The following is an 18,487-nucleotide window of genomic DNA, read 5'->3' on the forward strand; positions in this document are numbered from 1 at the left end:
ATCGGGCACGACCCGTTAATTACCCTTTACCCGAACGATACGGGGGCCTCTTAGCTACCCTACCGCAAATGGCCGTAATGTGATACGACCCCAAACAGAAACGCCTTGAATAACCGTTTCGAATATGTTTTCCCGAGCGACACACATAGACACAAAAAGGGAAGCGCATCATTGACATTACCTCAACATTCCGATACCGATTGTGTTGTTGTACAATTATGTCAGCGATAATTATACAAACAGACCTTTTCAAAGCCCCCCATCAAGTGTAGCTCTATGAGATCATCCCAATAGCAACAAAAAAAAAACGCGCGGAGGAAAATTTAAATATCAACCTTGTAACAAGAGTCAGCCGAAAGCTTAATTATCCGCATCGTGTGGCCGAACGGTTCCGGGCCCCAAAATGTGCATTACATGATCATCCCACCTCACCGCTGAGTGAGTTTTCCTTCATAAATTTTCCACGCACCAACGAAGCGCTCGTCCATCGTCCAACGCTTACGGTTGGTGGAAAGAATAATCGCTGAAAATTCGATTCGAGATCCCCGAGTGGCGTTTTGTTTGCAGTGTGCATCTTTTTTTTCCTCTGCGTGTGTATGCATTAGACTCTTTAGAAGGAAAACCTCTTGTAAGGATGCTGTGGTGAGATGGGAGAACCTTCGCTGACAGCATTTCCGTTCCGCCACTGGACGAATGTGCGTCACGGTAGTAAATGAAACATTGAAGCGCATTTAAATCGAGCGTATAAAAACTACGTTCCACATGGGCGGCGCGCCACGATCTTTCATTTTACGATCGATTTGCGGGATGGGGGCTTTTCCCGGGTAAACGTACAATTTAATTATAATTTCACCTCTTCAGGGCTCTTGTTTTCAGATAAATTTAAGTTAAATCATCAGATAATGTAAATGTTTGAAATTCTTTCCTCGACAGCGATCCCCAATCGACGTTACCTTCAGGATGTCACTCTGAAAGCTGGCATTTATCGGTAACCGGACCGGTTCCTGTGAACCACAGCATGACATTTTGTGGCCGCGTTGCTTTTTCGTTGCACTGATCACTCCACTCAGTAACAGTCCGTTCTTTCCACTGCACCGTTCGTCTTTAAGCTGCACTCATCCAAACCTGTCCGGTTCGGCTCGTTGTATCGGATCCACGCCTATATCCTTGAGCTAATAATTTCAACCCCAGCAAACGTACATCATCTCATCAAACTCAAAAAACAGAGCTACCACACCGAGTCGGTTCGGTTGGATCATAATAATTTTGTACCCTGCGTCGCCACACACACACACACGCTACACCACCTCAACTCGTTTCACCACTCGGACACTGCACGATCGTATGTGAATTTGATCGGATTAGCTCAATACTTTAGTGCGTTGTTGACGGGTGCAACACTTTGCCGCTCGACTAAAACTACCCCGCACGGTATAATATTTTTTGCTGCTATTTTAAACCAAAGCACCGTACACAATTTAACGAAAATGTCACAAAAAAACTAGTCATCACCAGGTACGACGCATTTAGAAAGGTTGGGGAGATGTTAGTTTGATTCCTGACGTGTTGAAAATTGCTTTTTAATAGCAATTAAATTAGGTCGAACCCTTTGATGTTGGAGATGGTTCCATTTTTTCTCGCTATTATCAGAACCTTTCACCTTCACTAAATTGTACGATCGGCTCTAAAACAATCATCAGAATCATCACACGTTTAAAAGAACATTTCACCCACGATCACCCTTTTTTTGTCGTTGTTTTGGGACAGCTTTGACAGTGAGGTTAGGATATATTTATTTTTATCCTTCTGTGTTTCACACACGAAACCAAGTAACAAAAAAAACCCCTCTCGAAATGCTTTCCAATGTTAAGGACACTGGCGCGAGTAGATCACGGTGCGCACGTTAAGCCACACACCCGAGACGTCCACCGACGACAACGGCTTCTAGTTCACTGACCAAAACGGCCACATAAACGGGCATGATCGCGCTCTAATGGTGGCGCGTCGTACGCGTCTTTGCTCCTGCGCGCTGATCACCAACACATGAACGCCATGATGAGCTACAGGGATGAACAATTCTTTCTTGTATCTCTGTGCTAAGACGATCATATCACTCTACACAAAAGATGATTTCCCGCTCCCTAACCCGGTTTTTTTTGCGATGCGTCTGGGCAACAATAATGTTGGGTCAGAACAGGCAAAGAAAATTGGCTGTTGGAATGTGCTCTTTAAGTGCCGTCATCATTACATTATGACATTATGGGTGTATGGGTGGTGTAGAAGAGGGTTGGGTGAGTTCTTTTCGAAGAAAATTGCGACAGACTGATATGTGGGTACGGGTGATTGAAGTTTGAACCAACGCAACAACAGGGGTAGCTGATGATGCAATGCAGCTCCGTGGTTGAAACGTTGGTTTGGCATATGCAAAAAGACATTTGTGATCATTCTTGTGAAATGAGTTGAACCTTATTGAGCTGCTTTCAGAGCATGTACAGGCATAACAAAACATATTGTATGGCATTATCGAAAATTTAATTGGAATATCATCTGATGAAATTGATTGATTGTATTGATGATTCTATTGTGATGTCATTTGCTGGTTTTATGATATCATCTGCAACATTGCTATATAAAAGCCATTTATTTATTTCTTCGTCAAATTGATTTAGAGTCAAAATAGACGAAGGATCAGATACAAAAAAAGACGACCAAAGACTAACATTTCAAACTAACTAACCAATAATTTACGTACAATACAAAAATATTCTTACCAGCCGAAGCTCGTTTAAAGCTGGTGATTTTCAATAGCAGTTTAGCTTATGCTTTATAATTGAAATCATTGATTGATCTTTCTCTACTATTTTCGAAGTCTGTCCTGGCCATATTGCTAACTCTTTATAAAGTATTTAATGAAAATTAATATTAAAAAAAAATCTACTGAGCAAGGAATCTTTTTAAATTTTACAGGGTTCTTCAGTTGTTAAAGTAAAAGCAAGTAGTTGACATGGGAACGGCTTCAGTTGACAAGGAAATCATTTACCTTTTATCGTGAAGTTACCAGATGATATTGTAACCGAAGCCCATGATATTTTACACCGAAGGAATATAGTTTTTTATAATTGTTTCATTGTGATCAATTTAAAATAAAATAATAATTTAATATTCGAACAGGCACATTTGAAACCACATCAATTCACATCAATGGATCATGCAAATTTGCATTAGTTCTGCTAGTAAAAGAAAATTTGAACACTTTATTCCTTTTCAGTGAATTATGGTGTTAATACTCCTGTGTTTCTTGTAAAAATAAACACAAATAAATACTTTCAAAATTCGCTACAAAAACTTTCGAAACGCTCAAACGCATGCATAGCTCTAACTTCCATACAAAAAAGGGAATAATTTAAAAATCGGACTCGGAAATAGTACGTCGTAGAAATTTATTCTTCAACAAACATTGTTTCTACCCCATCTTCTTCACACTCCCCACCTATTTTATTTCCCTCGTTTCAGTCGTTAGAAATGAACATTTATCTATCGACCTTAGTACACGTGTATCCGCAGTAATCATTCGGACCATTCGTCTGCCGATCAAACACCGATTTCCTCGTGTACTGTTCACATTGGAAACTAAGCCCTCCTCATGGTCACTGTCATACCCGAGAAGGTAAGTCTTACCCATCCACAGGGTGCCTCCTGGGTATGTGTAATATCGATTCCTCACGGCACATCTGGTCGGGTTCACCTAACACCCCATATTGAACTACTCGAACATCGATGCACAAAATAAATGACCATCATTTCGCAGCAACTGAAACAATTATTTGCATCATCCTGTCGGTGTCGACAACATTGGTTTAGAAAAACTGCTACAGCTGCAACATTCAATCGCAAACGCGGCGTACTTTTTATTATTTTCAATATTGGCTCCGAAACGTTTAAAACAAACACGCTCAAAATTCGCAACAAACCAATTTCATTAGCGCCTTGTAAATGTTTACCCGCGAAACGGCGAAGTTTCAGCGTTTTATGAGTATTTATAGATGAATTAATAAGATCAACAATGTTCGATTCTGATCCCTCCCTATGCCCACCACCAGTCATGGCATGGGTGAGAAAGAAGTGTTTCAATAGCCCAAACCAATCGTCAGTCCAGATGCTACCCATGGGCGCATAAATACCCCAGCATCTATCTCACCAACTTCTTGTAAATATTTGAACTCTGCTTCCGTCGGGGCTTGTTAGCTGCCAGTACTAGTGCTTGATACCGTTTTGCCTTCGATGACGTGCGAACAAAAAACTAGTTCGGTACTGGGATTCGAGTGTTCGATATCTGTGGCGCACCAGGCGCCTCCATCGGCATGATGTTTAATCGGTCGAGGTCGTTGAAAGAAGCAAACAAACGATCGCAGCTCCCGATTTATGCGCTAAAGATGGGTTGCGGCGTATCGACTTGCTCTTATCCGCACCGTTTCAATGGAAGCAGTTAAAGCTAAAGTAGCTCATTAATTTAACAACCATCGCCAGACGCTTCACCCGTGGCGGTAGAACAACGGGTTGTGGCGAATGGTTCCTCGAGCATAACTAAACATTTTCATCCAACAGGGTAGCAGGCGGTGCGCTTGACCGCTTCTCAACAAGCTGACTGGTGGTGGACTGCGTACGCTCGTATGTCTGCGCCTTTTTCTTGGTGCTATTCTTAGCTGATAGCAGATTTTTACTAAACAACAACGCAAATAACACCTCACACACACGCCGACTCCCTCACACCCATATCGACACACATATGTCGGCATGTCGACCGAAACGGACAAGAATAGTGGCAAGGAATCTATTTATGATTCGCGCATTTGGCTGATGATGCCACACACACGGACGGACAACCGCCACGCCACGAGTGACGCCGCCAACCGATGGCCATTAGCAGCGACGGCGACGTCATCGGTCGGTGGGTCATGTGCTTTCGCTGTGACGATACTTACCGGTTCGATTGGACATTGGTTATCTAGAGGCACTAGCGGTTTCTCCGGTACGGGTCTGGTAGCGTAGTAGTAGGCGGTAGCGGCGGCCGCTGCTGTCAGCGCGACGGCCCCAGCCGTACCACCCACGTACTGCAGATTTTCCTCGATTTCGTCTACTGTAAAGATCAAAAAAAGAAGGTGTGAAGAAGAAATCATTAGTTAAACTATAAAAAAGAGCAAAAACGGGAAAGTAGAAAACATTAACCACCGGCAAAAAAGTCGACGAAAATCTTCTATACGCCTAAAAGTATGCAATGCGCACATCTGCAACGTGCGTAGCGCAGACGTAAACCACTGGAGCGTTTGTACAGATGTTAAAATTCAATTAGGTGCATTTGTTTTATTATGTTTTGAGGATTGCATGATAACCGGAATGATTCATCCATTTATGAGTAATTTCACATAATATAAAATTCATGTGTTTTAACTAAAATTATTTCACTTTGCTTTCATTGTTTAATAAAAAATTTAATATGTTTAACGATTTATAAAGAAATACTTATTATTACACGGAATCAACATAATAAATGCTTCGAGCCGTCTTGCTCGTTAATAAATGAATTATCTTCTTGGCCTAACGACCGCTTGGGTCATGCCTGTCATTTCTGACTTACTAGACTTAATGATACCACGTAGATGAATAGTCAGTCCTCACTACGAAGGTGACGGTGCGGGTGGGATTTGAACCCCGTCCTGCCGTATGAAGACCGGCGCCGGTTACATAAAAGATCACAAAAAGATATCTTAAAACATATGCAGCGCCGGACAAAAGAATATAATGAAAATAGTAAAAGGCGCAAGAGTGCAAAATCGAGGTGATGAGATCGATATTCAACCCATCATAAACTTTTTTTTACGTAGACTTAGTTGCAAAAATGGGACTATCGTTGGATCAAACAGAAATTCTACTCTACCATTTTTCCCATTTTGATGGAAACGGACATAAAATTTTGTTAAACAACTAAATAAGACCTTTTGTCAAATTCAAATCCTACAAACCATACTTTTGTTTTACACGTTTGAACGTTCGAACACGTATGTTCGGTGTTTAAATTAAGTTGTTGCTTTTTTCCGTAATTCCATAGTTTTTCAATAGTTTCTTTAGTTTAGGCATACCAATGAAAAAAAAAAACAATGAATTCAACAAAGACTAGGCTGGCCTTATTGTGTTGTCTCTCTATTGTGTGTTTAATTCATAAATATAATGCAATTAAATTTGAAAAAAATCAACCACATAAATGGTTTCAACGTTCAAGACACTCAGAGATATTGATCTGCTTAATTTGTAATTACACTAAAATTTAGCTCAAAATAGATGAAAGTATTCAAGCTTCCGTTTATACAACCACTGCTTCTCACCAGTAAAAAATCTTCCGCTACCCCTATTTCACGAAACACACCAAATCAACATTCATATCACAACCAAATTGTGATAACGGAAGGCTTCACTTTAGGCCTGCGTAAAATTACATAAACTGCTCATACCACCTTGGTTCACATCACATCAGGAAAGGCTTCGGGGTGCCTCGTTATCAAACGTACGAACACACAATGTTATTATTAAACCGCCCAAAAGGTGTACCAATTGGGCAGCTACTTCCTTCTCTTCCTTATCGTTCCTCCACCAACGGAAATTACGGTGGCGTTATCGATGGACACTGAAATACTGGTTCAAACCCGGCATGATGTTTCAGTTTTTCGCTCAGCTAGCAAAAAGCTAATCTACCATGAGTCGCTAAAACAAATCACACTCAGCTCAAGTAGAGTAAACACACCTCAGAATTGAATTCGATGGACTTTCAATAATCACACAAAGGGGGGGAAAAATCTCTGATCGTGCACGGAGCCACCATTAGCTGGCTGCTAATCGATACGACTCGTGCGACCTGGTCAACTTCCAATAAGACACAACAACATCTCAGCGCTCTATACCGGCTGCCACCCCATAACCGGCATCTAGAAAGGCCGGTTTAGTAGCAGCAAAACAACACGTGAGCTTCCCACGAGCACACTTTAGAAGAAGCAAGGCAAAAAAAAAACCTGAAATGAGTGGTTCGCTGAGTCCACAGGTTACATTTTTGCAACGAGAAAATTAAATATTTACATACAACCGCTGCACGCGTGGCAAGACGACCCATCAACGAGTCGCCCGACGATTTGAGATAATGTTCAGTTTTTGAAACATACATACATACATACGTACACAAAATATTAAAAAAAAAAGAAACAAGCACAAGAGACGCAACACAAGATCTTTACCACAGGTTTTGATGAACTTCAACATTGTGTGGATCGGCGGTTTTCGCTTCCTGGTTTGAATTTACTCGTGCTCTCTATCTCTCTCTCTCTTCGGCACTGTATGCTCTCCGTTGCAAACACTGTTTACTTTCACTTCACACTTGCGATCTTAAAAGAGATATTCGCTACCGTCTGAGAAAGATGTAGCCAACTCTCGTGAGCAGGGAGTTGTGAGCAAGCTTCACAGACGTGATCTCGCCAACTTATGCCGGGTGAGGTGTTGAGCAGAGAAGTTGGGGTTTGAAGGAAAAGCGTAGGGGAAAATCACATAAAAATGCACACTTAAATATCACATACAATCACGCACACACACACGCGCACACGCTTTCCTGAAGAGTTCACAGCACACGAACCAAGGGTTTGGTGAACGGGTGGTGGCCACAAAACACCACCAGCGACTGAGTACTAACTGTTGCGTACTGCCGACGTGAGTCTGGCGTTTGCGTCTAGCGAGTCATGTTCATGCGTCTGCCACTGTGAACTCTTCGGCAAATGGATCGAGGCGGTACGGAACGAGGGACGGAGGGGTTGGTGGTGCAGAAATATCTTCCCCGCCAGCAACCACCCGTTCGTCGTTCTCGCACTCCAACCACTATTTTTTGTGTATGTGTGAAAGATAAGGGGGCTGTAATTTTTCATGATTACGCCCGGCAAAATATGTAGTTCCCAGCACGAGCAAGATCCGAATGCTTCTAATTACTATGACCCACCTCAATATAGCCATCCCCGTCGTTTGCTGGAGCAAGGTAGGGTTGACCTGGCCCCCTTGTGCACCCCTACCGCCAATCGTTGGGTGGATGGATTAGTGACAGTTTGCGGTTACGCATGGTCGCAACACACCTTTGCCGGTGTGCGCGCCCTACATCGGACATCACAAGTCTCGACCTGTTTTTTTTTCTACCGTAAACACACACGACTGGCAGCGATTTTCCCAACGGCGGCTGCGCAGACTCATTTTGCATCTTCGAGGGGCGAGAGATCAAGCAAATCGAGAGTGTCGGTGAGAGAGATTGAGATTCACCCACGGGGACAGTTATTATAATGCACGAGGTGAATGATCCGGCCCAGCTCCCGGTCACGGATGTTTACAAGCATGTCGCGCTATCGATAACGTTGGCCCACCTTCGGACCAATAATTTTTCACGAGTGAAGGAAGTAGCGCAGATATTCTTATCAATCGAGGAAATAATAACAAGACAAAAGGACTGTGGTCTTTCACACGTTTCATGCATCAATTTACGGTTGGTAAACAGATTGAGTAGCTCCCAGATGATCATGTAAATTATTTTCTCATGCGACCTAGAATATAAATCGGAATGATCCTCTTTGTACCCACGTTTTGTGAAGAATGGAATCCGTACAAAGCGATCCAGATGTGAATAGATCATCAAGCTACAATACAAAGACGCCTGAAGATATGCAATTGGTGTTTTAAATAGTTCATTTTAGCCTAATCTAACACGTAAAAGCCATGAGAATAGTAATCTGCTCTAGTTTAGTTAGGATTAATAGTAATTTATTCAGTTTCGCTGGGGTGAAAGTAAATCTTAGATAGTTTTCTTGATACTTGATTAACCCTTCAGACAAAAGATAAATTGGACCATTAAGCCACCAGTATTAACTACACAATTATAACATAGATATTAAATAAGTAAATAAGTCAAATAGCACAGTTCAAATGTCAAAACTGTCAGTTGATTTAATAGACATCTTATCAATGTTTTAAGTAAATAAGAATGAATCGAAAAATTCATACATTGCATACATTCAGGCGTTTTTATTTTGAGACTCAAATTTAGCCTAAAGAACAGCATAAAACAGATAACCCGAAAAATTCTTACAGAATGGGACCCTTTTCAGTGAACAAGCTCAAGTGTTACAACGGACTAATCGTCCTCTTTTCTAAATTCCCAGCGATTTAATCTAATACATGTAAATCTCCACAAAGAGTTCCATGATTCACTCGTCCATGACTTGTCATACTCGAAAAAGGCTATTAATTGTTACCTCCGTCTCATATACAAATAGTTCCAAATCAAGCGAGCGACGCAACGTGCTCGATCTTTAGCTATAAAACAGGTAGAAATACAGTCCTCGATTTTTGTCAACTTAATTCATCCATCACCAAAAACGCTTTAGAATATCAATCACAGAATCATATGGTATTCAGCGAGCGTTCCTAACGTCAAAAGCGATCCGGACGAATAATTAAACCTATATCGGGTCCATTATTTCTACATTACGGTCCCCCACCTTAACCACACGATCCCGCCCCGAGATATCGTGAACGCATTTTAATGAACACCCAAATCGGTTCATCGCGCATTACAAATCCTTGACCTTGCTGATAGTAGCGCCGATAGTACCGCCGAAAAGCCGAACCCGGCATGTACTTAACACCAACGACGGTACAAAAAAAAAGGAAAAGAAATTGGTGGATTTATCAGATTTAAAAATCAATTCCCCAAATCAGTCCCATTGTGTTAAGCCACCCACCGTGTTTTTACAATGATGTAGCTAATTTTAAAGCCAGCACAACGGCGAAAACTCTGATTACATAAAACTGGAAATACATTTACGCAACCCTTCGTAATCGACAAGAATAACTGAGGGTGAAGGCTAGCTAAACGTTATCCTACATGCGTCAGGGAAAGCAATTTCTTTCCCCCATTCCAGCTCCATTGGCTGGTGGCTGGCTGGCATTGATTTTGTTTCGATCCACACCGCTTAATCGTCACGTTTTTATGGCTGAATTAATCTCACTCTTCCTTCGCTAGCGGGATTCCTTCTTCAAGGCGCCCTTTTAGCGACGGTATCGCGTTGCTAAGCGTTTGGTTTTTTCATAAGTGTGGCTCCCATTCGTGGCGCAGTGATATGACGTCTAATACATGAGCTTTGGTGGCGGTGACTTGAAGCCTTTTGGCTACTGTGTGCTTGCTTGTGCTCTTTTTATCTTCGTTTCTAGTAAGTCTGTGGATATGGTAGCTTAGTACGCTGCACGTGTACGTTGCATGTGAAGGAATGGTGAATGTTTAAAATTTGACAGTAAATAAAATCTAACTTTCAGCGAGTTCAACATTTACTAGTAAAGTGTATTATTCTGTCACCTATCACTTTAATTAATTTTGAAAGGTCTAGAGCTCATCTGCTTAATATCAACAACCTCGAGAGGACTCGGCCAGCCATTTCTTACTTTCTGTGACTTGATTTTGCCCATTGCTGGACATTCACAGTCCTGCGTCAAGCTGTCTAGATAGGATTTGATCCCCAGTCCAGCCGTACGAAGACTTGTTTCCGCTATCGCCTTGGCCACCGGACTGCCCTAGAGGCCAATCGATCAAGAGCTTATAATCTCTCTTATATCTCAGCATTTTATAGTTTGACGAGTTTTATGCCAAATACATATTTTTGAAATATTTTGTTGAACTACTTGTTAAACATCGTCCTAGATTCTTGTTAAGGCTTTTGTTTTTCTTGTTTTTCTTTAAAATTGCTTTTTTTATTTAAATCAAAAGCCTTCGGAATTTAGTTTAAATGCCTCTAACTATGTTAATTAGACAAGCTCAAAGCTTTAGACAAATAAATCCCCTTCTAGTTGTTCTAGGAGTTGATATGTCTCTACTGATCATATTTTGAAGTATCATCAACCTAATCACGAGCGCAGGACAGACTATCTGGCTACGGGTAACTAAGTTATGGCAGGCAGACCTGTTGAGCCTATACTTGCTTAAATCAAACAGTACTTACAAAATCCGGTCGTGTTGGACATGATGGTAGTCGTTGCTGATTTCAACCACGTCAGGAAACTTTTCGGTACTAAGAACATTCACTTTCACTGTCCTCCTTGCCCAAAAGAAATTCTTTATGGCAGGGGAATATGCACTTTAAAACGATCCTCGCGTACTTTTCAGCAGCTCTTTAAGCTGTATCGATTCCTGCTAACCCCTCGAAACCGGTCCAAAAGGGGGTGGTGGAGTTTGTTGTTGTTGTTATGTACGAAACTGTGCCACCAACCACGGGCGACTGGAATGGGCTGGACTGCACTCACGTCGGGTAACACTTGAACTGAAAGATTGTCGCCTACTTCTTCGGTTTCGCGCCACAACAACACACTGCTTGGTTGGTAGGCTTTTCGCACACAACACCACTGACACCAGTTTGCTCCCCGGGTTTTTTTCCCTGTATGAAGACTCGGGGGGTTTCGGAGGTGCACTTTTCCACAGCACCCACACACACACGCAAACGGACAGCACCACTCGTCAAAGTTGTTCTACAAATGCAACTTTCCTTGCTGATACTGTGGGGGGTAGCATGTTTCTTTAATTGTGTTGGACACCCGGGAATGTAATTTCTCTCTTCGTGCAAAACACTCTCACTCACTCACGGTCACACTCGCTCACTCTCTAGTTGGAGCACACTTTACACCAGTTTACATTATTATGATTTTTGCTAACACTTGTCCACTTGCTACTGCACGCAATTTCTCAGGCACCATGAACCATGGACGCTGACGGATCACTGCAATCAAACACAAGATAAGCGACATTAACCCACTTGGACATTATCAAAACTGCTCTCGACTCGCTGCGCAGTGGACATTAATAAACAAACCGATCCCTCTTCCACAGCACCAGATCGTACACGGTGAAGCGCAGACACGTCCTACGACGCACAGCACAAAGGATCGACTGATCGCGTGATCGCGTGTTTAATTGTCGCAAAGATCGCGAGCGCCATTCCGGGCTCGCCCCCCCCCCTTTTATCGCGTCTTTGTTGTGCGACACTCTGCTATATTGGTTCCAGCTATGCAGACAAGCGGACACATCCATAGAGAAGGAATCAGTCGATCACATGTCTCGGATGTGGTGCTATTCCTGGTCGCGAATAAAGAATCTTAATCATGCTAGCCACGTACAGGAGAATCCTCAATGTGACGAAATTCCGCAACGTCATTCGTTGACAGTTGCTATGGAACTAACTTTAAATGTCACAGGTTCCGGACGAGAAACATCGGACCATCCTTCAACAGTCCTAAGCTAACATCAACCTTTTTCAATGTATAATAACCGGTTGTTATCAAAATGTAACTTCCACTCAGCTCGGGATCCATTTGCATAGTGGGAAATTTTGCAACGAACACCAATATTTAGAATACCAAAATGGCGAGGCCATGATAAAAGTGAAGTAGTCGAGCCTTCCCAATAGAACAGGCTCGTGCCGCGTGAGAACCGATACAACCGGTTTATTCATTATCAATTTATCGATCGTCGATGACCTTCCTTCCCTTGACACGTTGTATACTCTTAATGATATGGAGTTTCCAACGATGGATCTATGGCTCCTCTGCCGCTCTCCAGTCCCTTACATACTGCTGACGCACAACTTCCAAAGGTGGTTATGCTAATGCTTCATCGCCACTCTCAATCCAGTGCCAAAAAAAACCTGGATTCTCCGAAGGATGCTAAAATCTGTCGATATGTACGCATTTCGTCTACATGAATGAGCATAAATAAAACATTTTAACCAACGAGCGCCGAAAGTTGAACCTATTCTACCCAGCACCGTGTGACACAATATCCCATGGTGACCGGCTGTTGCTGGGTTTTGTGACAAAACTTTTCGATCAATCCCGGTTACCGCAATTCGAATCGGATCGGCTCGTTATGGTGATTATTTTTAAAATGGAAAGATCTCTTTGCCGAATTGTTGGTTAGGAATGCTTGACGCTTCCTCGCACATACTTCGAATTGTTCCTGGTGTTCCGAAAGGTGGAGCGGCGAACGCACTTCACACGCATGCTTCTATTGCGGTTTTGTGACTGAGGATAACACACCGACGTTTCACCGCACCACTACCGTTCACACCCTTTCTTCCCGGCTCTACCGGAAAAATAGAACGCACACAGACGATTTTCCTCGGATGACTTATTTATAAGTTCCCTCAGCGTCGCTACGCCGTTCGCGGTCCACCCAGACTTTAGTGTACGCGAAAAAAGATTCACGCGTGATTAGAGTCCTCGGTCGGGGAGTTTCCCTTCGGCGAGACGAGAGGGTAGAGCATTTTCCACAATTCAATTATGTAATGGGACAACTGGGAGTGAAAACATTGTTGTGTCGCGCACTTCGTTGGTCGCTTTTTCCGGGTTTACTCGTAAATTGGATTATAAACCAGGTGGTCTGACTGGTGCCGTTGCTGCTGCTGCTACTAACTGGTGCACATTTAAAGGGACCAAACATTCACACACAGCTGCACACGCACGCACACACACACACATGAGGGAAATGACAGGATGACCTCTCCCGGTGGTCTGACTGCTCACATTCGTCGTACGACTGATTGTAATCGATTTTTTAAACGTATGCAACCCACTTTCAATGGGTGAAAGTATTGGAGCATTAACCAGAAGGCTAGCTGGCACACGCAATAAACATCCTTTACATCCGTTTTCCTGTCCGGAAACCAGCGGGAGCAGGAGTCCGCACCTGACTATTTCGATTTTCGATGAAACAGCCTGAAAGTATGCAATCGCACGATCGATACGATACACGCGCGAGCTGTCTTTGCATACAATCGAATGGCTGCACCTTATTCAACACACAAAACAGACGCGCACACACACACACGAAACACACAGAAAACGTACGTTTTTAGCATTCAATTCCACATCACAATATGACACTGAAGGTTAAAACAGGCTTACAAATAGAAAAACTAATTTTTCATCGATTAAAAACGCACCAGCTACTTTCCGCACGGTCGACACGACTTTTGCTCCACAGCATGACAGGAGAGCGAGAAAGCAAATACGTGCTCTCTTTAGCGTAGCGAGCTCTCTCTCTTTAAATCACTCTCTCGCACTCAGAGCTAAAACAGCACGCGCGTGTAGAGTTGTGCGAGAGAGAGCCCATGCTGTGGGAAAGCAAAACTGCCAACTGTCAAAATGCCGCATCTGCAAAACGTGCGTGTGTGTGTGTGTTTGATGTTTTGCAGTGCGCGAGTGTTGCCGGGAGTGGGAGGGAAATTCGTCACCATAGTTTAAATCACCACGTATATTCATCGACAGTTAGCAATTATGATTACAGTGCTGTTGATGTGTTTCTCCCTCGTAGCACTGAACCATATAAAGGGCCTCGATGTAGGCATGCGTTTCGAGGCAACCAAGCGATAACGTACCAACCGGCAAACGAAGCCAACAATGCGCAACGGCCTACTACATCTCTACAACACTGGAATCGAATCGTTCTCCCCCCGGGAGGGTGATGTTCTGCTGTACATCATAATGCGTTCCTTCCCCGGAGATTGGATTAATTGTAGCCGGTACAGACAGACAGACAGACAGACAGACGGTCCAGATAATTAGCGGTGGTTCGATAATGATTTCTTCACGGTTCGAGTGCAATCCGTGATAGCTTCGATAAACAGCTACCGGAGCATCCAGAACCAATATCAGCTCTTTGAGCGGTCTTGGCATTCCAAGAGCGGCTGAACTGTTTTTCACTTCACAAACTTAAGCAACGGTGACAGCTGGGCTGCAGATGTGATTCACAATGGATTGCTTGCACTGAACACGGGATTACCGAAAACACACACATACGCACACAACACCAACCTTTCTCTGAGGGCAGGTTACCCACGTGGACGCACACTTGAAGCTGGAAATTACACAGGATAACACAGACTTTTCATTCAACCGAAGAAAAAGACCCTGGGGGAACTACCTCGGATGATTTCTGCCCGAATGGCAAGCAAACGTGACGATGTTTTTTTTTTCCTGACATTTCAACGTTAGTCGGCAAAGCGCATGACTTCTTCGCAGCCGTGATGATATCGTACGAGCACTGGGGCACAGGATATACGCCGCACTCCCGGAGAGTCGAACGATAAAATAAACATACCAGGCAAGAGAAACATCCGATCAGACACCACACACACACATACACTTGCGTACGTTCGTTACACCAAACACTGCTGAAGATAGTCGGACGGCCGTCTGACGTCAAATGCGTTTCGGAGGGCCACAACATAAAAATTGCCAACCCAAAGCAGGTTCCGATTTCGTGGAATGTGCTGTGATTAGCACAGGTTCGCCATACGGCTTCGAAACCCTTCACTTTTGCACAACACTCGCCGGCACAAACGCGCACTAGGACCGTCCCACGAGCCGTCACAACTCGGAAAGAAACATCTCACCAACGCTCGCTACTACGATTGTTACCTGAGCTACACGCACCGTGTACCGTTCTTCGATCGAGACGGCGCAGTTTTTTTGTGTATGCTTCTTCTTCCCTTTATGCTTACTTCCGTAACTATTTTCTTACCTGCTGGCCGGTTCCACGGAACACGGAAATGAGTATGTTTTGCTCTCCGTCTATCTATCTCTCTCCCACTCTGTATGTGTTTGTATGAGCACGAACGACACACACACACACACCGACAGCAGAAACGTCACGCGACTGATCTTGCGAAAGGATACGCGCGTGTGGTGCGCATGTGTGTTGGTGATAGCACCCGTAAAGGACGAGATATGGTACGATTGGTGACGTCACCGTGCGCGTGTTTTGATTTCGTTTCGAATTTTTGAAAAAAAAAGTCGTTACCAACCGTCACGAGCACATGGGTGGATTTGTGCGAGATTTTGCTAACACGGAATCGGCCATCAAACGCTCCAATCCCATACTCATCCCACGTAGCCAATCACGCAGCGGATAAAAGAAAGACGAGGTTGTGGAGTGTGTTTTGCAGCGAATTTTGTACTTCACCACGAAGCCACAACGTGGTGGTGCAACGACCCGAATGTAACCTTCCCTCCCAACAACCAGCAACAAAAGAAGAAACGTAATGTAATGAAGGAATCGGCGCGAACTTTTCTCCGGCTTTTCGGTGAGGGGGTGAGTTTGATGGGTACGTTAGCAAAGCTCGTTGCGATTTGCAGGAGTTTCGGTTTCGGGAGCATGCCGGGAACGACGGGGAACGAAACGTGCCGAGAATGGGGTCGTGCTTTACTGTGGGCAGGTTATCTTTATAGGCGAAAGCTTGAAATTCACCCAGAGAAGAGCGTGGTTTTATTATTGAAATGTTGCGGGTGATCGAGTTCATGGTTATGTTAGAAGTTGCTCCCCAGCACCATCATTTTCTACCTAGAGTTCTGTGTAAAGAGGGTGTGTAATTATTTTCTTTTGCTTGTTAACATCAGTTCTACATGATCAACTCGTTAACAGCTCAGTTCGTAGTATATAAAAGCACCAGGAACCGTGAAAGCAATACAATCTGAAGAAAGTTACATTTAAATAACTCTTCAGAATGCAAACATTACACACTTAAATTTAGTAAAATACACTATTAATTTATTAAATAATGCTTCACATTTCGGTGTCAGAAATATAAAGAAGCGAATGAGGTCTCTGAGACCCAAAACCGATATAGATAAACGAATGAAAAAAAAATAGTCAGAAAAATCAGACAGAATTGTAAAAGTTTACCAAGAGTTGTAAGAAAGTTATTTAAATCAGTGGAAATCATTTAAAATTCTTTTTAACAGCAATTTTAGAACATCATACACAAACTGCTATAAAAAACTGATAAAAAACGAAATAATTTCTATTCGTTCATTTGAGGAGCCCTGCGGTGTTGTGCGACTGTTATACATATATACAAACGAATTGTTCTACGTATCCCACACTTTCTCGAATATGTAGAACTGATTTTTATAGCGAAGCTGTATAAACTGGTTGCTATAATTCATGTGCTATAATTCTTCCCAGCTTTACAATGCGTTGCAAAAAATATTTATATGTGAATAAATGTTAGTTAAAATTCGAAATAAATTATTTTAAATATTCTTTACTCTTTCTACTTTGGGTCTACAGCCTCTGAGGGCATTGGCCGTCATTTCTGGCTCATTTTCACTTTATCTCTCCCGTATTGAAATTAGTTTCAATATCCTTATTTTGAAATTGAATTGTTTTTACTCCTATTCAAACTATTTTATTGTTAATATGCTATATTTTGAGATTTTTAAATAACTTCCTCTTAGACTATTTTCATTATTTTTGAGGCATAAAAGTAAAAATATACTTTATCAATTTAATTAGTGCATTTTTGCAGTAGTTTATGTACATGAGCCTTCCCTGGCATGCAGTTACAGTAAGCAAAAATTACTCAACTACCCCAACTGCGACTAATTGAACGGAAAATATGCAAACACCGTTCCGTTGACATCAATCCCTCCTACAGATCAGATTAGTTGATGAGCGCTTCCAGCTTCCTCCCGCACAGAAGCAGCAAATTACAACGCGAGCCATCACAGCATTAATTGACATCACATTCCATTCCACATTGCATTCCATTACCGGCTGCAGGTCAGCATATTTCCGGCAAAAATCAGCCAATTGTCACCCGGCCATCAGCTGCATCGCGTTGACTGACCAAATTGTAACGAAATTTACACTCAATCACGTTTATCATTCACTAGCGCAATTCAATCACCCTTTTGCCGGTGAAGTTGATGCGCGAGTGTGCAAAATGATTATGCAAATTTCACCTAAATCACGAACATTGGTAAAATGCAATTCAACTAAACAACAAAAAAAGAGCACAAAAAATCCGGGAGAAAAATGAGAAGAATCACCCGGTTGATTGCAACATTTTATCACGGTTGCAATAAAAGCATACGAGATGGTGTTGACTATGGCGTTGAATAAAGTAGGACGAAAAATGCAGAAAATAACTCCTGCCGAGCCGGAACAGGAAGTAGAAAAAATAAAAGGGATAAGAAGGAGACAAAAAACAACTCCGGCACACAAGCGTGTAACTACAACACCGGAAGCAAACAGTATCGCACAAAATGATGCTTCCCCGGGGTATGGTGCAGCAAAATGGGTGCAAAAAGATGAACAAATAAAGCACGGCAGAAATACCACTCGAACACAATTGACTATTGATTGAGTTTGCACTTCGCCGTTTGTCACCGCGCTGGGATTGGAGCGCGGGAAACCCGGACCCGGTGGAAAGTGTTTGCACGGGTAGTTGTTACCGAAGGGCCATTTTAGATACTGTAAACAGTGTGACTTAGTGTGGGGGCTTGTGTGTGTGTGTTGATCAACACTATGCAGATCCGTTCGATGGTGGAATGTTTCGCTTCAAACATCACCAGAAGAGGTGATTGTCGT

At 42.8% G+C, this 18,487-nt stretch overlaps 1 protein-coding gene across 7 annotated transcripts in view; it reads right to left on the reverse strand.

The window, feature by feature from the left end:
• LOC118507454 (long-chain-fatty-acid--CoA ligase 6) overlaps window positions 1–15,491 on the reverse strand; it is a 28,251-nt gene extending 12,760 nt beyond the window's left edge. The window contains exons 1-3 of one of the 7 annotated variants that reach the window (XM_036045941.1): window positions 15,268–15,491; window positions 11,067–11,837; window positions 4,983–5,137 (exon numbers count right to left, since the gene is read on the reverse strand). In XM_036045941.1, coding sequence (XP_035901834.1) covers window positions 4,983–5,137; window positions 11,067–11,145 — 234 coding nt within the window. In that variant the 5' untranslated portion in view covers window positions 11,146–11,837; window positions 15,268–15,491. Of the gene's footprint in view, window positions 1–953; window positions 1,950–4,982; window positions 5,138–7,280; window positions 7,741–11,066; window positions 11,838–14,057; window positions 14,090–14,928 lie in introns of those variants that run through there. The other 6 variants (XM_036045938.1, XM_036045939.1, XM_036045937.1 and 3 more) reach the window with 6 other exon arrangements.
• Window positions 15,492–18,487: the final 2,996 nt, after the last annotated feature.

Source organism: Anopheles stephensi, chromosome 2 (assembly GCF_013141755.1).
Source record: "Anopheles stephensi strain Indian chromosome 2, UCI_ANSTEP_V1.0, whole genome shotgun sequence".
Lineage (NCBI taxonomy): Eukaryota > Metazoa > Arthropoda > Insecta > Diptera > Culicidae > Anopheles > Anopheles stephensi.